We start from the raw sequence: 26,481 nt of genomic DNA on the forward strand, positions 1-26,481 counted from the left end.
TTTCAACAAAACGGACATGGCACCCAAAATCGCACAGATCTCAGGAGAAAGCAGAGAAAGGAGATAATGCAAGCGTTAACGGCTGCACAATGATTGAAGCGCAACAGAAGCGTGCAGCGAAGGACTTAAGCAGCAGTGGCCCTGCAGGTAGGCAGTCTGTATGAGGATTGAGCAAACTAAATAGTAAAACTGGTGGTGGGATTTTTAAGGATGTAGTTGGCAGTGACAATGCGACTCAGACCATGGCTCAGGCTGATAGTAGCATACTGAAGTTCAAACGGTAGTCAGCAGTCACTAACCTTTTCACCAGGGGGGAGCAAGATAAGGAAAGCGCAGGGCCACTCATCCAGCATGAAAGTAGGAAAACTGACATGACGGAGAATTCAGACTCAACCAAGCTGTCAATGGATGTAATGCAGACTGGAGTAAGTCCAGCAGACAGTCCCCTGCATATGGTTAAAGCACACTTAGAGATGGAAAGCCAGCCAGCTGAAGCCAGGAGCTTAATAGATTTGTCTGGTTCAGCCACCAATACAGTTAAAACCCAACTGGGGCGCGGAAGTGATAAAGAGGGCATTCAAAATTCTGCTGGTAATCCCGCAGAGCCCAATGGAGCTAATGCTAGAAGGAGTAAGGAGCCAACTATAGATGAAGGCCAACCCGTGCAGGAGCAAGATATAGAAAAGGAAAGATCGAAGGGAACGGGAAGTATACGGACTGGCCTAAGAAAGGAGGGGATACGTTTTCTTCACTTACCAAAGACGTAGAAGCCAATAGTAGTGGTTGTACGCAAAGTGAGGAAGAAGAACATTTTTCATCTGACTAGGGACCGGTCATCATCGGCCATTGGCCCCACTGTTAAACAGCAGCACCAGCAGGACAAAATGCAGAAACCCTTTAATGGGATTATTCAAGAATCAGCCTTTGTAGTAAAGAGAAGGGCCCAAGACTCTCAAATTTCCCAAGGATATTGGAGAAGGGAATAGAGCGGACGACTCCATGGATGATATGGAGAAAACGATGTTGCAACTGATACATGGCACGGTAAAGGAATTGCAAACTGAAATTCGAACAGAGAGCCACAGAGCCAGGATGGCAACTAAACAGTTACAGGTCACGCTGCTGAAGGTAGCTAAGACTTGTGGGGAAATACAAGAAAAACTAAATACAATGGAGAGCAAAGCTTCTACAATGGAGGCAGTCATTGAGCTATTGAAAGAACAGGCAGAAACACAAGGAGAACAGTTAACTGATATGTGGAAGATTATGAGGACTGACAGAGGAGGAATAATCTGTGTTTTTTAGGCATAGAGGAAGGGGCTGAGGGTAATGATATCAGGAACTTTATGATTGATCCGCTTCGAAAAGCCTTCCCAGAATTAACAAAGTAGGACTGGGAGATTGAAGTACAAAGGGCTCATCGGTTTCCCCCAGTTAAGCAAACATGAAAGCATAGCACCGAAACACCCAAGGGCTATCTTGTTTTTTTTTTGGTAAAACCTATTCTGGGTTTAAACCCAGAGTCTTTAAAGCCCTTCACAGATTACAAAAGGAAGTAGGATTGGTCGATGTTTGGCCAAAACTGAGGGGACCAGATCCTGGGTACACATATTATTCAGCTCCACACAGGAAATTGGCTTAACTGGACTATTTTATTGTCCCTCCCAAACTGTTAGTAGGGGCATGTATGGAACTATACCCACAATTTATGTCAGACCATAATCCATTAATATTAGAAATCAAAAGGGAGGGTATTAGAAGCAGTAGGAAGGGCTGGACCTTTGAGAGAGGGCTCCTGAATGACCCAGGATACTTGCATCATATGATTATATGGTTAAGGGAGTTCATTGAAATAAATAGGTAGTCCGTCCCAGGAGAAATTGTCTGGGACACTATAAAGGCAGGGATACGAGGGGAAACATTAAGCTTTAGTCTAAGGAGACAGAAACATACTTTACAACAGACCCAAGAAGCATATGCAAAACTTCGAGCAGCAGAAAATCAACTCACCATCGCTACTGAAGGAGGCATGGATGTTAATGATGCTCTACAGAAGATTGCAATTGTCAAAACAGCAATTAACGTAAAATCTGCAAAAAGGCTGGCGGAAACATACCTTGCGAGACATAAGGAATGTTATGAGTATAGTGAAAAGGTGGGGCATCTACTGGCGGTACGAGCTCGCCAGAAGGCAGCCACCGGCTTTATTAGAGAAATTAGAGATCGGCAGGGCAGGCTGGTTTCAGACGCAGAGGAAATAAAGGAAGCCTTTCGCAGGTATTATGCTGAACTATATAAAGCAACCCCTGTTGTGGAGGAGCAACTAATGAATAGATTTTTAAGCACAGTAGAAGTTGGCAGGATCACTCAGGATGAACATATGGGACTAGGAGATAAGATCACAATGGAGGAACTAGAGGAGGCAACCCGAGGATTACCTAATGGAAAAGCTGTAGGGACGGATGCAATCACTCTAAGACTCTATTAATACTAGTAATTTTGGAACTTTCTACTCAAGTACAACAAGGGGGTAAATCCCCCACTCCTGGGCATCTGCTAATATAGTATTTCTGAAAAAGGGGAAAATCCGTGAAACCCTAGCTTATATAGGCCCATTACACTAACAAACAGTGATGTCAAAATGTATTCTAAACTTTTTTGCATCTCGCTTATTGTAGGAGGCTGGTCTGGCTTATAGTGGGTACCTGATGGTACTTACACCTTGTGCCAGGTCCAGTTATCCCTTATTAGTAGATTAGTAGTGTTCTAGCAGCTTAGGCTGATAGAGGTAGCTATAGCAGAGCAGCTTAGGCTGAACTAGGAGACATGCAAAGCTCCTACTATACCACTTATATCATATATCACTATATCATAAGAAACACAATACTCAGTTACTAAAAATAAAGGTACTTTATTTTAGTGACAATGTGTCAAAAACATCTCAGAGGATATACTCCCTTAGGAGGTAAGTAAAATACACAAAATATACACACAAACCAAAATCAGGTAAGTAAACAGTTAGAGAAGTAGTGCAAACACTGTAGAATACAATAGGATGCAATAGGCTTAGGGGCAACACAAACCATATACTCCAAAAGTGGAATGCGAACCACGATTGGACCCCAGGCCTAGTGTAGTGTGTAGAGGGTTACTGGGAGTGTAAGAAAACACTAAGGGTGTCCAAGATACCCCACCCCAAGACCCTGGAAAGTAGGAGTAAAGTTACCCTACTACCCCAGAAACACACTAAAGTTGTGATAGGAGATTCTGCAAGGACAACAACTGACTGCAAAGCACTGAAGATGGGTTCCTGGACCTGAGTACCTGTAAAGGAAGGGGACCAAGTCCAAGACTCACGCAACTGTCCAGGGGGGGCAGGAGCCCACTAAACCCCAGATGAAGGTGCAAAAGGGCTGCCTCAGGGTGGAAGAAGATGAAGATTCTGCAACAACAGAAAATGCCAGGAACTTCTCCTTTAAAAAGATGTCCCACAGCGTGCTGAAGAATGCAGAGTTGTTTCCACGCAGAAAGAAACAAGCCTTGCTAGCTGCAAGAGTCGCAGTTGAAGAAAATGGGTGCTGCCCGAGCCCAGGAAAGACCAGAAGGTCGCCCCTTGGAGGAGGAGGTTGAGGGGGCGCTCAGCAGCAAAGAGAGCCCACGCAGAAGCAGGCAGCACCTGCAGAAGCACCTGAACAGGCGTTAAAAAAATCTGAGCACGGCAGTCATCTCAACACTACAAAAGAGGGTCCCACGAAGTCAGTGGTCAACTCAGCAAGTTGATCAATGCAGGACGGAGTGCTGGGGACCTGGGCTGTGCTGTGCATGAAGGATTCCTTGCAAAAGTGCACAGAAGCCCTAGCAGCTGCAGATCACGCAGTACACAGGATTACTGTCTGGCGTGGGGAGGCAAGGACTTACCTCTACCAAATCGAGGTCCCCTGGATCCAGCTCCTGTGTTCCAAGGACCACGCTCGTCAAGATGAGAGGGGACCCAGAGGACCGGTGATGCTTAAGTTTGGTGCCTGCGTTAGCACGGGGAAGATTCCGTCGACCCACAGGAGATTTCTTCTTGGCTTCCAGTGCAGGTTGAAGGCAGACAGCCCTCAGAGCATGCACCTCCAGGAAACAGCTGAGAAAACCAGCAGGATTAGGCGCTACAATGTTGCTAGTAGTCGCCTTGCTACTCTGTTGCGGTTTTGCAGGCATCCTGGAGCAGTCAGCGGTCGATCCTTGGCAGAAGTCGAAGAGAGAGATGCAGAGGAACTCTGGTGAGCTCTTGCATTCATTATCTGAAGAGAAGCCCACAGGTGAAACCCTAAATAGCCCTCAGAGGAAGATTGGCTACCTAACCAGGTAAGAACCTATCAGGAGGGGTCTCTGGCGTCACCTTCTGGCACTGGCCACTCTGAGGCCTCCATTGTGCCCTCACACCTCTGCATTCAAGATGGCAGAGGTCTGGGACACACTGGAGGAGCTCTGGGCACCACCCCTGGGGTGGTGATGGACAGGGGAGTGGTCACTCCCCTTTACTTTGTCCAGTTTCGGGCCAGCGCAGGTGCTGGGGGATCCCTGATCCGGTGTAGACTGGTTTATGCAAGGAGGGCACCATCTGTGCCCTTCAAAGCATTCCCAGAGGCCAGGAGAGGATACTCCTCTCAGGCCCTTAACACCTATTTCCAAAAGGAGAGGGTGTAATACCCTCTCTCAGAGGAAATCCTTTGTTCTGCCTTCCTGGGACTGGTCTGCCCAGACCCAGGAGGGCAGAAACCTGTCTGAGGGTTGGCAGCAGCGGTAGCTGCAGAGAAAACCCCAGAGAGCTAGTTTGGGATGTATGGGATTGGCACCCCAATACCAGATTTGGCATGTGGGGACAATTCCTTGATCTTAGACATGTTACATGGCCATATTTGGAGTTACCATTGTGAAGCTACATATAGGTATTGACCTGTATGTAGTGCACACGTGTAATGGTGTCCCCGCACTCACAAAGTCCGGGGAAATTGCCCTGAACAATGTGGGGACACCTTGGCTAGTGCCAGGGTGCCCTCACACTGAGTAACTTTGCACCTAACCTTCACCAAGTGAGGGTTAGACATATAGGTGACTTATAAGTTACTTAAGTGCAGTGTAAAATGGCTGTGAAATAACATGGACGTTACTTCACTCGAGCTGCAGTGGCAGTCCTGTGTAAGAATTGTCTGAGCTCCCTATGGGTGGCAAAAGAAATGCTGCAGCCCATTGGGACCTCCTGGAACCCCAATATCATGGGTGCCTAGGTACCATATGCTAGGGAAGTATAAGGGTGTTCCAGTGTGCCAATCAGAATTGGTGAAAATGGTCACTAGCCTGCAGTGACAATTTTAAAGACAGAGAGAGCATAAGCACTGAGGTTCTGGTTAGCAGAGCCTCAGTGACACAGTTAGGCACCACACAGGGAACACATTTAGGCCACAAACTATGAGCACTGGGGTCCTGGCTAGCAGGATCCCAGTGAGACAGGCAAAAACAAACTGACACACAAGTAAAAATGGGGGTAACATGCCAGGCACAATGGTACTTTCCTACACCTATCTACTGTATCCGTAGTTTAGTCACACAGAATCAACAGGGGTTTGTCCCAGGGAGGGATACCACTGACCACATTAGAAGAGTTATCACACTGTTTGATGCAACCAACGTCGCTAAAGTACACATGACATAGGCCCTGTCAGATGCAGAAAAGGCTTTCGACAGGGTCAATTGGGATTATCTGTGGGAAATATTGGGGGTGTATGGACTGGGAAGCAGCTTCATTACGGCAATCAAGGGTATACATAGGCACCTGAATGCCTGGATACAAATGTTGGGAGGCCAATCGAACATTCTAAAATTGAACGAGGCACTAGACAGGGATGTTCATGCTCCCCTTTATTTTTCGCACTTTATACTGAATCTCTGCTTCGGCAATTAGAAAAGAATCCAGCTATTCTACCAGTGAGTCATTATGGCTGGGATACTAAATTTTTTGCATATGTGGACGATGTCGCTGTTGTAACAGCTAACCCAGATGAGGCTTTACGGGAAATTGAAAAGGTGGAATGCAAGTTTGAAGAGGTCTCCAGGTATTTATTAAATAGAGATAAAACCCAAATAGTGGTTGTGATGCTATTAATTGTGTTTGACCAATGACTTTGTGTTTCACCACTGAGTATATTAGTTGCTCAATGTTCACCAGTAGCACATTATGGGGGTTATTCCAACTTTGGAGGAAGTGGTAATCCGTCCCAAAAGTGACAGTAAAGTGACGGATATACCACCAGCCGTATTACAAGTCCATTATATCCTATGGAACTCGTAATACGGCTGGTGGTAAATCCGTCACATTTGGGACGGATTACCACCTCCTCCAAAGTTGGAATAACCCCCTATATGTTTTATTCAGTTTAGCTGCCTATTGGCTTTGACATGGCATTTGCCATTACATTCTGTATTCAGTTTAGCTGCCTATTGGCTTTGACATGACATTAGACATTACATTTGATATTTAGATTAGCTGCCTATTGGCTTTAACGTGGGGTTAGACATTGCAGATGAGCTGTGTTTTTCCAAGCTGTGTTTTTCCACAAGATGGACCAAGCTGTTTTCTTCACACCAGACCTTAGCTGATAAGAGCACGTAGATTTTGTGTTTACCTCGCAATCCAGTCTGAGAACAAGGAGCTTGGGAGAATTGGCCACTCGCCAGGGTTCTTCGGTTCTCACATGGAGTTTGCTTTTAAGGATGACTCTGGGCTACAGCAGGGGTAGATTGAATCTGCTTTGACTTCAGATAGGCGCTAGACGTCAGTTTCCTGTCTCCCGTTTGGGTAGAAAATCTCTTTCTCACAGTTGACCGGAGTCATCAACTTGCAGACCCCAGAAAGATGAAGCTGAATATAGGCCCTACAGCCTTGCCCATACGGTGATGAATTTTGACTTTTATGCTTTTCTTTGAAGTTATGCTATAATATAATCACATCTATTTGCTGTGTACATTGCAATTGAGAAGTACTTTGATATATTTTGCTTTAATTGCTGCAACTACTTTTGAACGTGTGCTTCCAATCTACTAATTTTGTCTCTCAGGAACCTCGTGGTGGAGAATTAATAACAATAAATGTCTTCTTTAAACTCAGAAGTGCATTCCAGAGAGGTTCTGTAAGCTCGGTTATGAGATAAGGGCAGGAAAGCAGAACAGTGGTGAACGATCATATAAATACATGCGATGCTCGAAGGGTGGATCATGCAATATACTTAGGGATAGACATCAGATCCAATGTGGAACAGATAGTGCATTCCAACTTGACTCAGATTTTAAGGAAAGCCAAGCACGATTTCAGTAGATGGAATAATCGGCATATGTCTATAAAGGGGCAATGGAATATGACTGAGATGTTATTCATTCCCAAGGTTATGTATTTATTTCGGACAATCCCGCTGGACTTTGAAAAATCATGGTTCATAGCAATGGATCAGCTAATAATGAGATTTATTTTGTCATATGGCAAGATCAGAAAAGCTAGTAAATATCTGGCTCTACTGAGAAAGAAAGGGGGAGGTCTCTACCAAATTTTAAATTGTATCATTTGGCAGCTGCATGATGGGTAGAGGAAGTGCGAGGGGGGGTAGGACACGCATCAAATATCTATGAATTATTAATAGGTCCGATCTCTAATGGTGGGTTGCTGACACTGACAGAACCCAGCTACTAAAAGAAAGTGCGGTTTAAGGTGCTAGAGGCTGCTTTTAAATGCTGGTACCCCTGGCGGAAGAAAGTGGGATTAGGTAGATTCAACCGGTACACATTGATACAAAATAATCCAGTTCCCTCTGACATATTATGAGATAAATATATGGCAAAAAGGAATTTACAGGGGGTTCAAATGCTAGGAGATCTTCTTGAAAGATCTGGATTGAGAACATTTGAGGACCTGAGGGAGAATATGGACTGGAACAAAGGGATTTTTTTAAATACCACCAAGTAAGTGATTTTTTAACTAGAAAAACTGGTGGGCTGGTAGGGCTTACAAAGTGTCCCCTGATGGAGATGTTCACAACTGGAGCACAGGTGACAATAAGCTCACTGTATGTTACATTGATAGCAGAACAGCCTAATGATTTAGAGAAACATAGTAAGAAGTAGAGAAGCTGAATTTTGCGAATCCCTTAAAATAGGCTGCATTATTATGATATCATCAGCACTTCAGACACAACATTAAAAAACAATATATGATTTATACTTCACCCCAGATAAATTAGCCAAGTTTGGGAGGACGAAGGGCACACACTGCTCGAGATGTCAGACACTCAGGGCAGATCTAATACACATGCTTGCTACATGTATAAAATTAGATACACTTAAAAGGGACATTAGGCAGTTTTAATAGAGGTTGTAAAACATGACATGGAATTAACTCCTGATATTATCGTGTTAGGTGTATCAGAGGTGATAGGAACTGCTTGACCAAAGGTTTCTAATTTAATTTTTGTGTCAGTGGCTATATATCAGTTATGTACATCGTCTGCACGGCTGGATTCACAACCTCCATAATTTCAGCAATGGTTGGGACGCTTCCTCTCTACAAATCAGCTAGAGTGTGTACTGTACCAATGAAAGGGGAAGGAAGCTAAACATAAGGGGCAGGTAATATGGGGGTTGTTTTGAGATTGGGTCAGATCCAAGCAGGTAGAAATTACAGAATAAAACTAAGGTGGGGAGTACTGTGGTAAGAAGAACAAGTTACTTACCTTCGGTAACAAAGTATCTGGTAGAGACTCTATCTAGCTGCAGATTCCTTACTTTATAATTCCCTGGCGTCAGCTTTGAATCCAGAGTTTTTTGTGAGCAGTACCCTGCGCGCGTGCCGTTGGAAGGCGTCGTTCGGATCCGCGTGCGTCGACCAGCTCCGCGTGCGTCGTCAGCGTCGCTGGAGTCGTCTATGATGTCACGGTTGTCTATATAGACGCCGTCTCGGCGCGCGTACGTCAGTTCTTTTCCACAACTTCCCGCGCCAGAAGCACTGAGTCATGGAAGAACCAACCAATACACTTTTAACCTCTTTGTCTGTTTGGAGAAAAACACTATCATGCCTGTAAGAAAGGCAAAAGTTGCCAAAATGAAACATATATATATATATATATATATATATATACACATATGTACATGAGAAAAAATTTCCCCAGAGCGGGGTGGCTTGGGCGGGTGTAAGGAATCTGCAGCTAAATGGAGTCTCTACCAGATACTTCGTTACCGAAGGTAAGTAACTTGTTCATCTGATAGAGACTTCTAGCTGCAGCTTCCTTACCTTAGAATAGATACCCAAGCTATAACCCATGGTGGTGGGTCTGAAGGAGATTTAAAAAAAAAATGTTTATACAAGGAAGTCCTGCAAGACAGAACGGGCAAAATGCCCCTCTCTCCTCACCTGGCTATCCAGGCAGTAGTGCTTCGCAAACGTGTGTAAAGAAGCCCACGTTGCGGCCTGACATATGTCCACCACCGGTACGCCACGTGCCAACGCAGTGGTAGCAGCTTTCTCCCTAGTGGAATGAGCTCTCAAGCTCTCAGGAGGCTGCTTCTTCGCCAAAGCGTAGCATATTTTTATACAGAGAACGACCCAGCGCGAAATGGATCGCTTCTGTACTGCCTGACCCTTCTTTGCACCAACGTACCCCACAAAGAGTTGGTCGTCCACCCGGAACTCTTTAGTGCGGTCAAGGTAGAACGATAACGCTCTTTTTGGGTCCAGTCGATGGAGACGCTCCTCTTCCCTAGAGGGATGCGGTGGTGCAAAGAAGGTGGGCAGGGTGATATTTTGATCCAGATGGAAAGGGGTCACCACCTTGGGGAGGAAAGAGGCTTGAGTTCTTAACACCACCTTGTCAGGATATATCATGAGATAAGGAGGTTTAGAAGATAAAGCCTGCAGCTCACTCACTCTCCTGGCAGATGTAATTGCCACCAAAAAGGCTGTCTTAATAGTGAGCAGCCGGAGAAGACAGTTATGCAAGGGCTCGAAAGGAGCACACATAAGGAAGGTAAGAATCAGATTAAGATCCCACTGGGGCATAACGAAAGGCACAGGCGGGAACAGATGTACAAGCCCTTTCAAAAACCTCTGTACTATAGGTGATTTAAACAGAGATGGTTGATCAGGCAACTGAAGAAAAGCCGATAAGGCTGCAAGATAGCCCTTAAGAGTCCCCAAGGAGGAACCCTGCTGGGCGAGAGACAAAATAAACAACAGGATGTTAGACAGAGAAGAAGAAAGAGGATCAATAGACCTCTCTGAACAATAAGAAACAAAACGTTTCCAACGGCAGGCGTAGATCGACTTAGTAGAGGGACGCCTGGCTGCCAGAATGACATCACAGACCTCAGGAGGGAGGTCATAAACCATCAACTGTCGCCGCTCAATCTCAACGCATGAAGGCGCAGAGTTGACAGGTTAGGGTGGGGAACCTTCCCCTGCTGCTGCGACAGAAGATCCTCCCGAAGAGGCAGCCTGATTGGAGGACAGATGCTCATTTTGAGAAGCTCTGGATACCAAACTCTCCGTGCCCAATCCGGAGCCACAAGGATTACTTGGGCCCGGTCGTTCTTGATTTTCTTGAGAACTCTGGGCAGAAGTGGTATAGGCGAAAAGGCGTACAGGAGGCCTGAACTCCACTCGCGATGAAAAGCGTCGCCTAGCAATAGCCCCTTTGGAAACTCCAACACGCAAAAACTGCTGACATTGCGCGTTCTCTGCGGAGGCGAACAGATCTAACCAAGTCTCTCCCCACTGCTGAAAGAGTCCTTGCGCCACCTCCGGATGGAGACACCATTCGTGATCCTCTAAGCATTTTCGGCTGAGTTCGTCTGCTCTGGCGTTCAGAGAACCTGCCAGGTGTTGAACCACCAGGGTCATGCCCTGCTGTTCCAGCCATGTCCAGAGGCGTAAAGCCTCTTGACAAAGGGTCCACGACCCCACACCGCCCTGCTTGTTGCAGTACCACATTGCGGTAGTGTTGCCCGTGAACACCTGCACCACCTTCCCTTTCACAACAGGAAGAAATGCTTTTAATGCTAGCCGGATCGCCTGAACCTCCAACAAGTTGATGTGGAGCCCGGATTCCGCCGGAGACCAGTGACCTCTGATCTCCACCTCCCCCAGATGGCTGCCCCATCCCAGAAGTGACGCATCTGTCACTACCGTTAGATCTGGTTGGGGAAGGGAGAGGGGTCTGCCCTTGACCCACTCACAGTTCACTAGCCACCACTGCAGATCTTCTGCAGTCCTCTCCGAGATCTGAACTACTTTGGTAAGATTTCCCTGATGCTGTGCCCATTGGAACTTTTAGGTCCCACTGCAGAGCCCTCATGCACCATCTGGCATGCTTGACCAACAGGATGCAGGAAGCCAGGAGTCTCAGCAGCCTCAGAGTCTGTCTCACCGAGATCCAGGATAGAGGCCGAAACATCGGAATCATAACCTCAATATCCTGAAGCCGCTGATCGGGAGGATAAGCCCGATACTGCACTGTGTCCAGAACAGCTCCGATGAAAGAGAGCTTCTGAGAGGGAGTCAGGTGTGACTTCGGCACATTTATAGTGAACCCCAGCGAATCCAGGAGGTCCGCCGTCGTCTGGAGGTGGGTGACGAGAGCCTGGGGCGTAGGAGCCTTCAACAGCCAATCGTCCAGGTAGGGGAAGACTGAAATCCCTGACCTGCGCAAATGAGCTGCCACCACCGCCATCATCTTTGTGAACACCCGAGGGGCACTGGTAAGACCGAAAGGAAGCACGGTAAACTGAAAGTGCTCGTGGCCCACCTTGAACCGCAGGTAACGCCTGTGGCTTGGCAGGATAGGAATATGGAAATACGCATCCTGCAAATCCAACGCTACCATCCAGTCTCCTTGGTCTAGGGCAGACAAAACCTGAGCAAGAGTGAGCATCTTGAATTTCTCCTTCTTGAGGAAGAGATTGACGTCCCTTAAATCCAAAATTGGGTGAAGGCCTTTTTTCTTTTTGGGAATCAGAAAGTAGCGGGAATAACAACCACTGTCTACTTCTGATATCGGGACTCTTTCTATGGCTCCCTTGGCCAAAAGAGCCGAAACTTCCTCGCGGAGCAAAGCTAAATGGTCCTCCATCAGCCATGCCTTTGTCGGAGGGATAGAAGGAGGGAAAGACTGGAAGGGAAGGGAGTAGCCCTTCCGTATGATCTGCAGGACCCACTTGTCTGTGGTGATGGAAAACCAGTGAGGGAGATGAAAACGAATCCTCCCTCCAACTGGACGGACGTGATCCCGCAGAACCGCACTAGGAGGGCTTGGGCGCAGTGGAGGGGGGCTGTGTGGCGGTCTACCTCTGGCCAGACCCTCTGGGTCTGATGGTACCACGACCACGTCCTCTTCCGGTATGCTGTGAAGCCTGAGGACGGTGGCTAAATTGTGGCTGACGTGGCACCACGCCCCTCCCGAAGCCTCGGAAGGGGCAAAAAACAGACTTCTGTCGTGCCGGTGTTGAAAGGCCCAAGGATCTGGCCGTGGCTCGAGAATCCTTGAACCTCTCAAGCGCGGAGTCTGCCTTTTCGCCAAAAAGGCGAGAGCCCTCAAAGGGCATGTCCATCAAGCTGGACCGGACATCCCCTGAAAAACCAGTAGAACGTAGCCAGGTGTGGCGACGAAGGGCCACTGACGATGAAATCGCTCTGCCCAGCGAGTCGGTCGTATCCAAGCCACACCGGATTGTAAACTTGGCTGCATCTCTCCCATCCTTTACAGCCTGGGTGAGAGTGTCCCGTACGCCCTCCGGGACCTGGGGCAGCACTTGCGCCACCCTATCCCATAAAGTATGGGAATAACGGCCCAATAGGCAAGAGGTGTTTACAGACCTCAATGCCAGGCTGGAGGAAGAAAACATCTTCTTCCCAAGCTGATCCATCCTCTTGGATTCCCTATCCGGGGAGCGGAAGGGAAGGCACCACGTGAAGTAGAGGCTTGGACAACCAAGCTCTTAGGAGTGGGGTGTTGTGTCAGGAAACTAGGGTCGCTGGGAGCGGGTCTATGGCGGCGGCCGACCGTCCTATTCACAGGAGCCCCTGTGCTGGGTTTGGACCACGTACCCAGAAGGACGTCTGTAAGAGCCTCATTGAAGGGCAACAACGGCTCCGATGTTGACACCCCCGGCTGAAGCACTTCTGTCAGGATATTTGTCCTGACTGGCACCGTAGGCAAATCTAGGTCCAAGACCTCAGCTGCCCTGCGCACCACCATAGCGAAAGAAGCCCCCTCCTCCATAGCCACATTAGGAGGAGAGAGCATACCAGTATCTGGAGATGTGTCCAGTCCACTGGCCTCCCCTAGATCCACATACCAGTCCTGTTGCAATCCTGATTCTAAAGGGTCCTCAGGCCCCTCCCATTCCTCTCCTGCGTCTGGCTGTTCCAAATAACGCTTAGACAATGATCTGGGCCGAATCGGCTCCGTCGAAGTCGGAGTCGACGTCGTACGACGTCGCTCCGGCTCCGGATCATCCGAAATAAGGATGGGGCTGCCACCGGTGGGCGCAGGTGGCGGAATCGGCGATGTCGTACCTGGCGCCGAAGGAGGTCGACTGTGAGAAACCGGCGCCGGTCCAGATCCATTATTGGATCCTGAGGTCCCCAACGGCGCTGAGGCCGAAGCCGCCGGCGTCGAATCCGAAGGGGCCCCTGCTGAGCCCACGGGGCCCAAAGACCCACCCGAGGGTACAGCCCGCTCAAAGACAAGACACATGGCCTCTTTAATTTGAGCGGGGGTCGATTTGGTCCCCTGAAAGGGGGGAAGACGCGGAGTCGACCCTGGCGAAGGCTCCGCAGAAACGCGCTCGGAACGTCGACGTTCCCTAGACGCCTCGTCGGTCGACGGGCGTGGAGAAGATGAAGTCAGCTTGGACTTCTTCTTCTTCTTGTGCCTCTTACCTTCCTATGACCTCGAGTGCGAGGAAGAGGACTTGGGGCTTCGGGAGCGGTGCCGCGACCTCCTCCTACTGCGAGACCGTGACCTCCGCGGAGTTGCGTCGACTGAATACGAATGTCGGGCCGCAAGAAGCTTAAGGGATCTCTCCCTCAAGGCCTTCGGCGCCATGGCCCGACAATCGGAGCATGAGGTAGAATCGTGATCCTTGTCCAAGCACCAAAGACAAACTCGGTGCGGATCCGTCACCGACATGGTGCGATGACACGCACCACACGGCTTGAATCCTGTCTTTCTCGAAGACATGACTCCAAACAGTCAAAAAAGCGTCGACAAACCGTCGAAGCAGGGTAGCTCTTTCCAAAACTGCGCTTAACCGGCGCAGAAGGAAAAGAACTGACGTACGCACGCCGAGATGGCGTCTATATAGACAACCGTGACGTCATAGATGACTCCAACGACGCTGATGACGCACGCAGAGCTGGTCGACGCACGCGGATCCGAACGATGCCGTCCGACGACGCGCGCGCAGAGTACTGCTCACAAAAAACTCCGGATTCTAAGCTGACGCCAGGGAATTCTAAGGTAAGGAAGCTGCAGCTAGAAGTCTCTATCAGATGCACTTTATTCTCAACATAGGGTAGCGTGTTGTTTTGGAGGTTTAATTGCATATAGCACTTTATGTATTTTTTTATCCTGTGTTTTTGCATAATATCATTTCTGCTCTCTCTCTAATATACTGATGTATGTATTAGACTGTATATATTGAGGTATGTCGCACTTTATTTTGAAAGATGGAGTATTGCTCAACTATATTATTGGAGATCTTCCTTCTCCCTCAATGAAATGAATTGTGTTTCAAGCATCCAGTAAAAAAAATGCAAAAAAAATGAAGGACAGGGTGCAACCTGGCCTTCAAATAAAACTCTTTACCCTTTTGTTTCTGCTATGACCAGTCGGTTCTTTTCTTAGATGCTTCTTTTCTCAATAAGTACTTCAAAATGCCTTTACTTTAATCAGCTTTGTGTCATGATGTATGTCAGAATGTATGGTTTACTGATTATAGCCTGCTGGGTCATGCAGAGACTAATTCAGATAAAGAAAGGCTGTCAATCTCACCCCTGTCAATAGCGTTCGGATGATAAATTACATTAACCATAATCATGTGAACTCTCATGTTGTTTGGAGATAGTTATTGCCATTTTAAGTTATCAGGTATATCTTTCCTCATGTCCTTCCTAAATGTTCACTGTACAATATTACTGCAGCTAGAATACTGCTGCATGGATTCAATGCATCTGTTGTAAAGAAAGAATTGCATTCTTGGTGGTTGGTGGAGAACATCTGGAATAAAGAGAAGTATTCTTAAAATCAAGTTGTGCTGAAAATATGAACTTTGAACTATTTTCTGTTTAAAAAGTTGACCTTTGGCTTTGCAAAGATTTAAGGACCGTTTCATTTAGGACTTGAGGTTAATTCCTGTGTTGGATCAGGAACGATTCTAATGTCAAGCTATGCTACATATAGGGGGTCATTCTGACTCCCGCCGGCCACGGTAACCGCGGTGCCGGGGGGAGCCGCCAGAATACCGCTGCGCGGTCAGAAGACCGCCGCGGTTATTCTGTGTTTCCCGCTGGGCTGGCGGGCGACCGTCAGAAGGCCGCCCGCAAGCCCAGCGGGGAAACCCCTTCCCACGAGGAAGCCGGCTCCGAATGGAGCCGGCGGAGTGGGAAGGGTGCGACGGGTGCAGTAGCACCCGTCGCGATTTTCAGTGTCTGCATGGCAGACACTGAAAATCTTTTAGGGGCCCTCTTACGGGGGCCCCACGACACCCCTCACCGCCATCCTGTTCCTGGCGGTCAAAATCGCCAGGAACTGGATGGCGGTGAGGGGGTCGGAATCCCCATGGCGGCGCAGCAAGCTGCGCCGCCATGGAGGATTCCACAGGGCAGCGGAAAACCGGCGGGAGACCGCCGGTTTTCCGTCTCTGACCGCGGCCATACCGCCGCGGTCAGAATGCCCTTGGGAGCACCGCCAGCCTGTTGGCGGTGCTCCCGCGGTCCCCGGCCCTGGCGGTCCATGACCGCCAGGGTCAGAATGACCGCCATAATGTGTATGTGAGATGATGTGTAATGTATCCAGAGTTCCTAGAACTGATTTTAGCTACCAAGTTAGAAAAACCACAACATATTAATGGGTGTCACTTTTTTTTTAGTAGCACAAAGAGTTAAGTAGTAATTGAGCTATGTTCTAGAGACAGCTCAGAGCATCATATCAGAATAAATGGTGTTGGTTATACAGAGACACAGCTAAGGGTATAACATTTCACTGTTGTCGTGACATGGAGGACTTCTACAGCCAAATACTAATGGAGTTACTGTCTTCTTTAGATACCTCCTGCAGACATCACTACACAACAGAAACAATGAGTGATAGTGGTAGTGCCGATGTCTCTGTTTTCTCTCTTAGCCCATTCTACTTTCCTTGTTTATACTATTGGCCGTCATATTTGTATGTGGTCACTGCTAGTGAGCAATGGAAGAGTGCGTCACCCCTGTTGGATCCAAAGTACAAGGCTAATGCTCGCACTTTCCAATTCATACTAGTAACTACTCTACTGGGGATGTTTTCAATTTAAAGGAGGAATACCCCTAAAAAATAATTATTTAGCCACCTAATAACTTCCCGAGGACCCGTGGCTGGAAGCCTAAGGTTCCAGGCAGTTTAGAAGTCTCTTAAATTCAATGATGGACTTGGACTCTTAGCACTAATGACTATTTTCCCACCCAGGTCTGCCAGTTCCTAGCGCCTCTCACTGCACATATGAGAAGTGAAGTGCACTGAAAAACGTTACTTCAACTATGAAGACATGGCTGATGGATGGATGAATTTGCCAAGCTGTTTGAAGTTCCCAGGAGGACGGGTAGGTAGGAGAATGAATTGATTGCTTATGTGGTCCATGTAAGACCTACTACACCAGTGTAATGCGACAATCTGTCTATGCCAGTGATTCTTTTTTTTAAATGTATTTCATACACAATTTTATTAATTTTGAAAATACGGGAAGGGACATCATAGGGCAAAAGACATAAAATGATACAGAGAAGATGATTTGTCGCATGCAGACAATCAAACACCTCACAAAGTACTCCAACGAAGCACAATACAGAATCAGTCCACACCCATCAACCCCAAGTCTTTTGCATTCCTGGAAGTTCATGGTAGGAGACCCAGCCATTTCCCCCACACCTTTATGTGTTTGCATGGGCATCTTTCGCCTCATAGATTGACCTTTCCTGACTAGTGCACCAGTCATCCCCATGCCTCCACTTCAGAAGGGACAGTATAGTGTGGGAGTTCCAGCGAACTGCAATGTCTCGTTTTGCTATCATCAACACAGAACCTACAAAAGTTCTCTCTGCCCAGTCTTCCATCACTCCCAACAAAACCAATGTCGGAGACAGCTGCTGTCCCCATCCCACCACTGCATGCAGTTCTCGAAAAAGCCTTTGCCAGTAGAGCGCAATCTGAGGGCATCCCCATACTATGTGGAAAACAATCTACAGGCCCCCCCCATGCACCTGGGGCAGTGGGGGGAAGATCGGAGCCCAGCCCGATGCAGTCCTGCCGGAAAGAGGTATGCCCTGTACAGGAAGTATAATTGTATCAATCTCAGTCTGGATGATATAGTTATCAACCTGGGCGCCATCAATGCATCTTGCCAGTCTGCCTCCTGCAGTGGAACCAGCCAGCCCTCCCAATGGGCCCGAAGATGGCCCAAGTCACCCAGAGTATTGGTGATTAGCATTCTATAGAGCTGGGAAACACCCCCTTTCCCTAGAGCCCCCATCAGCACCCTACCTTTTATGGGACTATATTCTGGTATTGTGTCGAAGTGCAGGAAGCTGGAGGTATTTATAAAACTGTGTGTGGGCGAGCTGATGGACCGCCTGTAGATCTCGAAAGGTTCTCATGGTTCCCCCCTCCACACATCCCCAAGCAGGGACAGGCCCAGCAGGTCCCACCTTCCAAACCCACGCTAGGTTGCCGATTCCTTCAGTCACGTCCCATGCCATAGGGAGGTATGCTGGGTCACGACATTCTCCCAAAGCGTGTGCTGCAAGGCCACCTGCCAGGCGAGGAAGACCACCCTGGTTAAAGGTTCGAGGTCGCGAGGGAGTGGGGATCCGTAAAGAAGAGCTAGTATCTGAGGAAAGCACAGCGCTGTCAGTTCAAGCTGATAAGTCAGATCCGCCCAGCCCCCACTGAACCAATCGCGAATAACGCGCAATTGTGTTGCCAAGTAGTACAGTTGTAGATTGACCATGCCCATCCCTCCTTCGTAAGGACCCCTTTGACAATACTGTAGCGCAATGAGGTGTCTCATTCCACGCCAGAAAAAGGAGGATGCCGCTCGGTCTAGGGACAGGAACCACGAGCTAGGGACTGGAAGCAGGAAGTTCTGAAGAGCATAAAAGAACCGCGGCAAGATCATCATTTTATATAAGGCCACACGACCCAAGGCATTTAATGGCAAGGATTGCCATATCGCCAAATCTGCCTTTGCCCAAGATGGCACTGCGGTCATGTTCAGGGCCCATGTCAACTCAGGGAGCAGAGTCACCCAGACGCCCAGGTATTTAAAACTCAATCAGTGGATAGGAACTTGGTCTTGCCAATCACAGCAGTTGCGGGAGGGGGCCAATAGCACCAGCACCGATTTGGCCAGATTCATTCGCAAGCCTGACACCTCCTCAAAGCAAAGCAACACATGGAGGCTCCGTGGGCCAGTTTCACTAGGGCTTGCCATGTATAATAGGACGTCATCGGAGTACAATGCCACTCGATCCTCATAAGTGTGATCACAGCCCCACCCGCGGTATATTGGATCCTTCCTAATCAAGCAGGCCAAGGGCTCGATTGCCAGAGCAAACAGAAGAGGGGATAAGGGACAGTCCTGATGTGTCCCTCGACCAATGGAAAAGGCAAAGGCTAGCGTGTTGTTCACCTGAACACGGGCTACAGGATTGATGTATAGAGCTTGGACCATCCAGCAAAATATGGACCCCAGCCCTGCCCGGATTAGCACCAAACGCAAGTATTCTCAGTTCACAGTATCAAAGGCTTTCTCAAAATCAAAAAAAGAAGTGCTAGACAGAGGGAATGTGGTGACGTCGAGCCAGCGCTACATAGAGACGACGTATACAATTACGCCTAGGCCGGTTGGTCATAAAGCCGCATTTATCAGGGTGAATCAGAAGTGCCAGGACCCTCTTGAGGAGGGTCGCAAGAATTTTGGCGTATATTTTCATTTTGTTATTAATAAGTGAAATTGGTCTGTAGTCCGCGCAGTACCTGGTTGGTGGCTGCGTCTTAGGGAGTACCACAATGGTGGCCATGTTCAATCCGTCTGGAAAGGAACATACCTGGGCCATTTTGTCACAGAGGGCCTAAAGTTGCGGCGTTAACACTTCTTTATCCTCCCGGGCGCCACCGCTCCCCAATGTGGGCCAGTGGCAGGCCACCCCTTGGCTCCAGCCGGGTCACTTGGAGGGGGCACCATAGTCTCTCATTCGGGGGAGGAGGGGGCAGTCCGGTCCGCCTACCCCCAATCCATAGTCACACCCCCCCTTACCTCCACTGCCGGAAAAGGCTGCAAGCCCCCTGGGCCCAGTTCTCGAGCACCGCCGCAATCCTCTGCAGTGTCTGTGGTGACACGGACCCAACCAACAGCCCGCTCCGGTGCACCACCCAGGTGGCCAGTCCCACTCTACTTCTCCGTTGGGCAGCCCGACCGCTGGACTCTGCCCGCCGAGGCCAGTACTCCTCTCTGGTCCCTTCAGGCCACGGCGTACCCATCAGCCACTGCCTCTGGCGGCCACGTCCTCCACAGGACTAACCATCTCAGGCCCCGATCTGGCCCACCGGCCTCTCCTTAGGCAGTCGGGCCAAAGCAGCTCCTTCTCCCCGTCACTATCACTGTAACGGCTGCCCTACTCTGCTCGCATGACCCCGCACTGGGTCGCACCTTGGCCCCAGCAACAGATCGTAGGACACCTTGCCCGGCTGTCTCGGCCTGCTGCCTTTTCTCTTCTTGCCAAGCGGCGCAGGCCTAGCCGTTCCCAGCACAGAGAATCTGCGCCTCAACACGCTGGTCGGGTGGCCACCACCAGTTTGCTAGGGCCTCTTTCTTCGGGTGTCGAAGGGGGGTCACTCGCCAACAGGACACCACAATAAGTGCCCCCGATTGCCCCAGGTACCCGAGGCACCAAAATCAGCCAGCAGGACGGGGGTTATAGGGCTTAGGCGAGGACAGATGAAGGAAGGGTCAGGAGCACTTCTAAAGTGCGACCACCATCTTGGCGCCTCGGCCACGCCCCCTTAGGCCAGTGACTCTTAAGCTGTGATTCGCTAACCCCTGGGAGCCTGCAACATCTACTAAAGGGGTCCACAACTGTTTAGAAAAATAAATACCAGCAGGTTAATACAGTATGAATACATAAAATGCAAAATTGAGAATGCTAAAACGATCTGTAAATATGAAGAATTTTGAAGTTGGATGCTTAAAATAAAGTTGGTATCTTTATCTTAATTTGTAGGGGCAGCGCAAGTCCACCAAAACAATACAGCATGGATGACTGGTGACCTCAAATGACAAACTGGTGTCCAGCCACAAAAAGACAACATGCATTGGACCAAAAAAGACAAAACGATATGCAAGAGAACAGCATATTCCACATCTCTGAAGAAAGAAACTACATTTTTAAACACTACAACCTTCCGATTAGAACTTTGATTTTTGCATTTTTTTTTTTATTGACATTTTTAAAAAAAAATGTATCATTTATGTATCTGTTTGATGAACCCATGTTTCAATATATTTTTTAGAGGTTCAAATCATACAAATTATTTAGGTCAGGGTGTCTGCTTTCATGTACTGATTCATTGAGGGTCATCAGAAGACAAATGGTTAAGAATCGCTAGCCTATGCCATTCGACCATGGTGAATGCCAAGTGTAATGCTACTGTACATAAACTGTAGTCTGACTAATTCAGTCTCACCAGTATTCTCTTTCATTTTACAACAAAGGACAATTTGGCAAAATCACATAACTCTACTTTCCACAAATATATAATTCAAATGTCATATTTAAAAAACTGCAACTTTTTTAAGTAAAATGAGAGTTCACCTTTAGAAGAGCTTCAAACTGGGTATCTTCATGCACAGGTAACTGGGTTGGAATGTCACACTCATTTTGCCCATGTACAACTAATGTCTTTGTACCTAAAGGAAAAAACAGAGTTGGTTAGTTCCTTCCCAATTATGAAAAAACTACGGTTGTCATGAATAAGTAGATTCTTAACTTGATCAGCACAGCATTGAAAGAAAATTCTTACCTGGCATAGAGGCAGTGACCAGTAGCTTCACTTCACACTGTTCCTTCTTCATGGTCTGCTTGAGGTCCTTGAAGAAAAGACCTTCAACGTAGCCCACAACCTCCCATAGGAATGTAAGAGTAGCTGAAATGGCATCCATTCCCCATTCACATGGGGTACGTACGAAGTACATGATCAAACCAACCTGCAAAGCACAAAGTAAAAATTATGCCTTTCACTTAAAGTGGCGGTAAGTATAGAAAACGGCCTGGCAATACAAACACTTCTCCTCATATTCCGGTCTTAACGAACTGTACTGTTCATGTCCTCTTAGTCATTGTTTTTAAAACACTTAAAGTTTGCAAACCAAAGCTGGAGGTTTGCAACATTATTAGAATTAGAATGCTCCTTCTGGGCAACATTATAAGCATTAGATTACTCCTTCTAAGCTACAGCCATTTTAAAATCATCTGAGTTATAGTAAACTGTTACTAATATATTTTTTCAATACATTACCAACTGCTTTTTGGTGCATGTAGTTTCACACTACATATCCCACTTTTATTATTTACCTCTGCGCCCATATTATGTCTTTCATGTAAAGGAGAAGGACACAAAAGATTTTAGAATTTTGTGGGATGATGGTGTGACCACGTTTTATAACGAATAAAATACCCTCTGCCTTTCATTAATAGGATATTGCAGGTCACCTCTGAGTTGTATGACCTTCTAAAGATTCTCAGCCTTCTATCTTGCTCCTCAGTATGGTACAGAATTACTTAGTGACTTCCATTATCCTAATATTGTACAGCATGGGATAAAGGAATTTATGGGGGCATGAGGCACTGTCCAAGGAAAGCCCTTAGTCCAGTGGTTCCCAACCTGTGGGCCGGGGACCCCTGGGGGTCCACGAAGCCTCCTCAGGGGGTCCGCGGCTGCTTAAAAAAATTAATAATATTAGGTCCCAGCTATCAGTAATTGGATTTATTGTAAAACAAGAAAGTTACACAGAACATGTTTTTTGGACTTGTCTTTTAAAACATGTCTTTCTTCTCTATGATCTTTTGTGAAACATTTGGCTTGCTTGCTATATTGTATATTGCATATATTTTTTGTGATAGACTAAAAATCATTATTGCATATAGTCTATATGTGTTGGAGAATGTGTTCTCATTGACCAACAAATGTCTTTATCTTGCTTAAAATATGTAATATTTTATATAATAATTGTAAGATGAAATGTTTGTCATTTTCCCCCCACACAACCAAATAATTTTATGAGGGGGCAGGCGGTGGAGCTCTGTATTAAACAGTGCACAAACATCTCAATACTTTCTTGCTTCACACAATATGGGACATCAAGGAATGAAAAGAAACAGCACCAAAAAATATGCCAGATGCAGGAACTACACACATACTAATAATGATTACCTTGACATCCAGGTTGTCTTCATTACAAATCGTTCAGCTGCCCTTGGCCCTTGTGGAGACTTTACCTGAACATTCACCTTAGGGCGTATTGGCAGAGGTATTTTTACATTTAAAAACATAGGAGGAGTGAAATTGTGGAGCAAAAATCCTAGATTTCTGTCTGTGAGCATCCTAAGTCGTGGCCCCCAACCTGTGATCTGGGGACCATCTGGTGGTCCACGACTCCTCCTCAGGGGTCTGCAACTGCTTAGGAAATTCAATAATATTAACAGATTAGGTCCCCAGCTTTCAGTAATGACCTTGTGTGTGCGTGTGTGGGGATGAGGGGTTCCAATAATGATTAATTGGGGGTCTCCAGGTTCCAGTATTGATAAAGTAGGGTTCTACAGAAACTACTGTCCTAAGTCAGTAAATTATTTGCCTGGAGCAAATACATAATAAAGCTCAGTGTTTCCAGCATCTTAAGAAATGCTCTACACTTTATTAAGATGTTCATGGCCTGGACATTTAGGGAGACAATTTAGGAGTTGAAATCAACAACCAGGAGCAAGTTTGTCAAATATGTTGTCTCCCACAAAATCTGAAAGGTACGTCATGTAAAAGGCACTAATTATCAGTATGTAGAAGAAACAATTTACCTTTCACACAAACCAAGGTTCTCCAGCTAGAGATAAAATAAAGCCACATACATGCCTAACCACATACCAGATTTGATTAAATCTACTGATAAAAAAATTACATTGTACAAATTCATGTTCAAATTCAAGTTAATTGTAGTTAGTTTCTCGCCATACCAATGATCAATCTAAAAAAATAATTATTCAATATAGTAAAATTATTATTAAAATAATTATTAAAACTGTTTTTTTTATTTTGTTTTTTCTTATTATAAAAATAATTATAAAAATAATTATTTTACCACCGTCCGCCAGGGTTGTAATGAAGGCCTAAATTCTAATTGGATACACACTAGTATTGTTGAATCTGGAAGCCCTAATAATAATCTAAACGTTAAATGTAACACTGTCCAGTACCAACTCATTTTGTCACGAAATGCTGAACTTGAGATTCCTCATACAACTGTAACCTTCAAAACTGGTAAAAGCGAGGGACCTGACAAGGTTCTAAGTAGCCCTAAAAATGTAGAGATAAGACGATCTTGCCTTTGATGTAAGTGTTTTGAGGCTTTTACGATGCCTACCTGTTTCTTCTAACACAATTCACAGTTTTTTGACAGAAAAACCCTTTGCAATTTTACCCAACATTTGATCTCGTACGCCTAAAAATGATTACTTTTGTTTTTTCTATGTTAATTTGCATGTCATTAGACAGTAGTCACTCAAAACCTATACTGATCTTTAAACTCCAGCCACCATCCTGCCTCACAGGACAGTGCTATCTGTATATTGGAGAATATATAGTGCTAAACCTCCAAGCTTGGTCAGAAAAGTCCTTGTATTATTCAACATGCACGCCCAGTCAAAGATTTAAAGATTAAAAAGAAGGGAGCAGGCACGCATCCCTGCTTTAGGCCTACGTTAAAAAATAATTTTCGTGATGTCACTTGCACTGCTCCAAATTAAACGTAACACACGTGTTGGTGTATAGTAAAATGTAAGCAGAACTGGAGGAATAGCTCATTTAAATAGCTTTGTCCATAGATGATTTTTATTAACTCAGAAAAATGTGGTCCTGAAATTGATGAATGCTGAATACAGCTGTGGAAGCTTTGCCTGAGTTATCTTCAATAAAAGCATGGCCAGAGCTATTATGTTTCCTTTGATTCCACATGCTCTTGGAAACCAGTGTGATAATAGTAGATGATGCCTTTATCCTTGGCCTAATGCTCCACGTCATAGAGCATATTGCCTCAATCTCAGACAGAGTAATTAGTATGAAGATGTTTGGAGAGTGCAGTGATCCCTTTTATGTACTGGGTATACGATAAAGAGTCCTTACAATAGTCAGGTATACATTTGCTAAGTGAATAATACAAAAATAACTTCATACATTTTTGGCCCAAAACTCTGGATGTCTTTCAGATATGGAGGCTTGAATCCCAATAAGACTTGAAGCCATGTTATGGCAGATTTTATTTCATCATATTAAGAAAACATTTACAATGTATACTTCCACATTAAGAATCAGTACCTTCTCCTACTAGGGTGTGACAATTGTCATCTACTACACAGAGGAGCTTGATGTAATTAGGCTAGACACACAAAAATGTATGCGAGTCCTTAGTTTTGCATACCATGGAAAGTTCACTTCATTGACGTTTTTGCTGTTCTTTGGTCTTGTTAAGAATTAGTAGTAGTATCTAACTGACATCTCTGGGATCACACAACCACAGAAAGAGGATATAAAAAGCATGAGTGAGGAGGCATATTAGACTATAAGGTTGGGCAATTACTAGACCACTAACTCATCTGTGTAATAAATTCCGGTTTAGAAACACCACTTTTGGGCCAATCTAGACAGTTGGAGTATTTGAGCCGATTGCAATCATTCAGCAGCTCCACAAAAAGTTTCACTTGTATTTGTCTAGTTTAGCACCTGTTTTGTTAGTAGGGTTTTAGGTAGGATATACATTGTTTGCTTGTTTAGACTGCTGTGAGGTTTGGTAAGCACTAGCAAATCCTGATAATATTGAATGGTAATCTTTCTGTTTTTACCAATCTAATAAGCATATGTTTATTTACACCATGAACATTTCTGGGCCATTCCTTCTCATACTACTGACATCCCATGCAGCTAACAAGTGGCACCTATGTGTGTCTCTCTCTCTTCATCTTCTCCCTTTGTTCTCTCTGATTAAAGTGCATGTTTTAAACCCATCCAAAGACAGTGAGTGGACCTCTGATCTGAGCTTGACAGTTTGCCAAGCCCATTACAGGGCTATGTATCCTATGAATTCTATGGATTCACTAGTTGGGAATCGCATAATGGAAAGTTTGTACATATGGGCCCTCATGGCTTAAATTACACAAACATCAGTTAGCTTTTCCTACAGTTATTGTCAGAAAGGGTGTTATGTAGGAACCTTAGAAAATGAGAAACTGCCTTTTATATGTTTAGGTCTCTCTCCTCCACTCCAGGCACCCACTAAGACTACAGTGGAATAATCCATATTAGAGAAACTCAATATTCTAACAGCATTTAAAGAATGAACTGTCCAGTAAGAGGTTGGCAGATACATTGCCTCCTCATTAAATGTATGACTGGGTTTTGATTTACTTCCAGGAAGGCATATTCCTCATGGAATTATCTATCCTTTAAATGTGAAAGAGGAATATATTTACAGACAATACTTGCAAGAGGTGCTTGAAAAAGAGTCGATCAGACATTCCACCTCATCACCAGGACGCCAATCTTGTTCATACAGATTGTATATTGATTGCCGTGAGCTGAACAAGTTACTTACATTCAGTAGAATCTTTCTAATGGGTTCTCTATTTAACTGCATATTCCTCACCTTGTGAATATTCCCTTAGGCATGGAAATGTTTCAGCAGGACCTCAGCATGCTGGTAGGTGGCACCATGCAGCTATACACCAACATCCTTCCACCCTGGAAATGATGTGAGAAACTGCAGATAAGCACCACCCAAGCAAGCTGACATATGTTGCTGTTTAGGCTGTCCACACCCTCAGCTACAGAGCCCACTGGCAAATTATGCCCATTGTGCAGATCTCTAGATTAGACCTTTTTA

The 26,481-nt window shown here is 46.2% G+C and overlaps 1 protein-coding gene across 1 annotated transcript in view; it reads right to left on the minus strand.

Annotated features, from left to right (window-relative positions):
- The window catches only part of UNC80 (unc-80 homolog, NALCN channel complex subunit), a 2,774,722-nt gene that overhangs the window by 1,239,913 nt on the left and 1,508,328 nt on the right, over nucleotides 1-26,481 (minus strand). Inside the window, exons 38-39 of the mRNA XM_069225668.1 lie at nucleotides 21,360-21,543; nucleotides 21,152-21,246 (exon numbers count right to left, since the gene is read on the minus strand). Of these exons, the coding sequence (XP_069081769.1) occupies nucleotides 21,152-21,246; nucleotides 21,360-21,543 (279 nt within the window). The remainder of the gene's footprint in view (nucleotides 1-21,151; nucleotides 21,247-21,359; nucleotides 21,544-26,481) is intronic.

Source organism: Pleurodeles waltl, chromosome 3_1 (assembly GCF_031143425.1).
Source record: "Pleurodeles waltl isolate 20211129_DDA chromosome 3_1, aPleWal1.hap1.20221129, whole genome shotgun sequence".
In the NCBI taxonomy this organism is placed as follows: Eukaryota; Metazoa; Chordata; class Amphibia; order Caudata; family Salamandridae; genus Pleurodeles; species Pleurodeles waltl.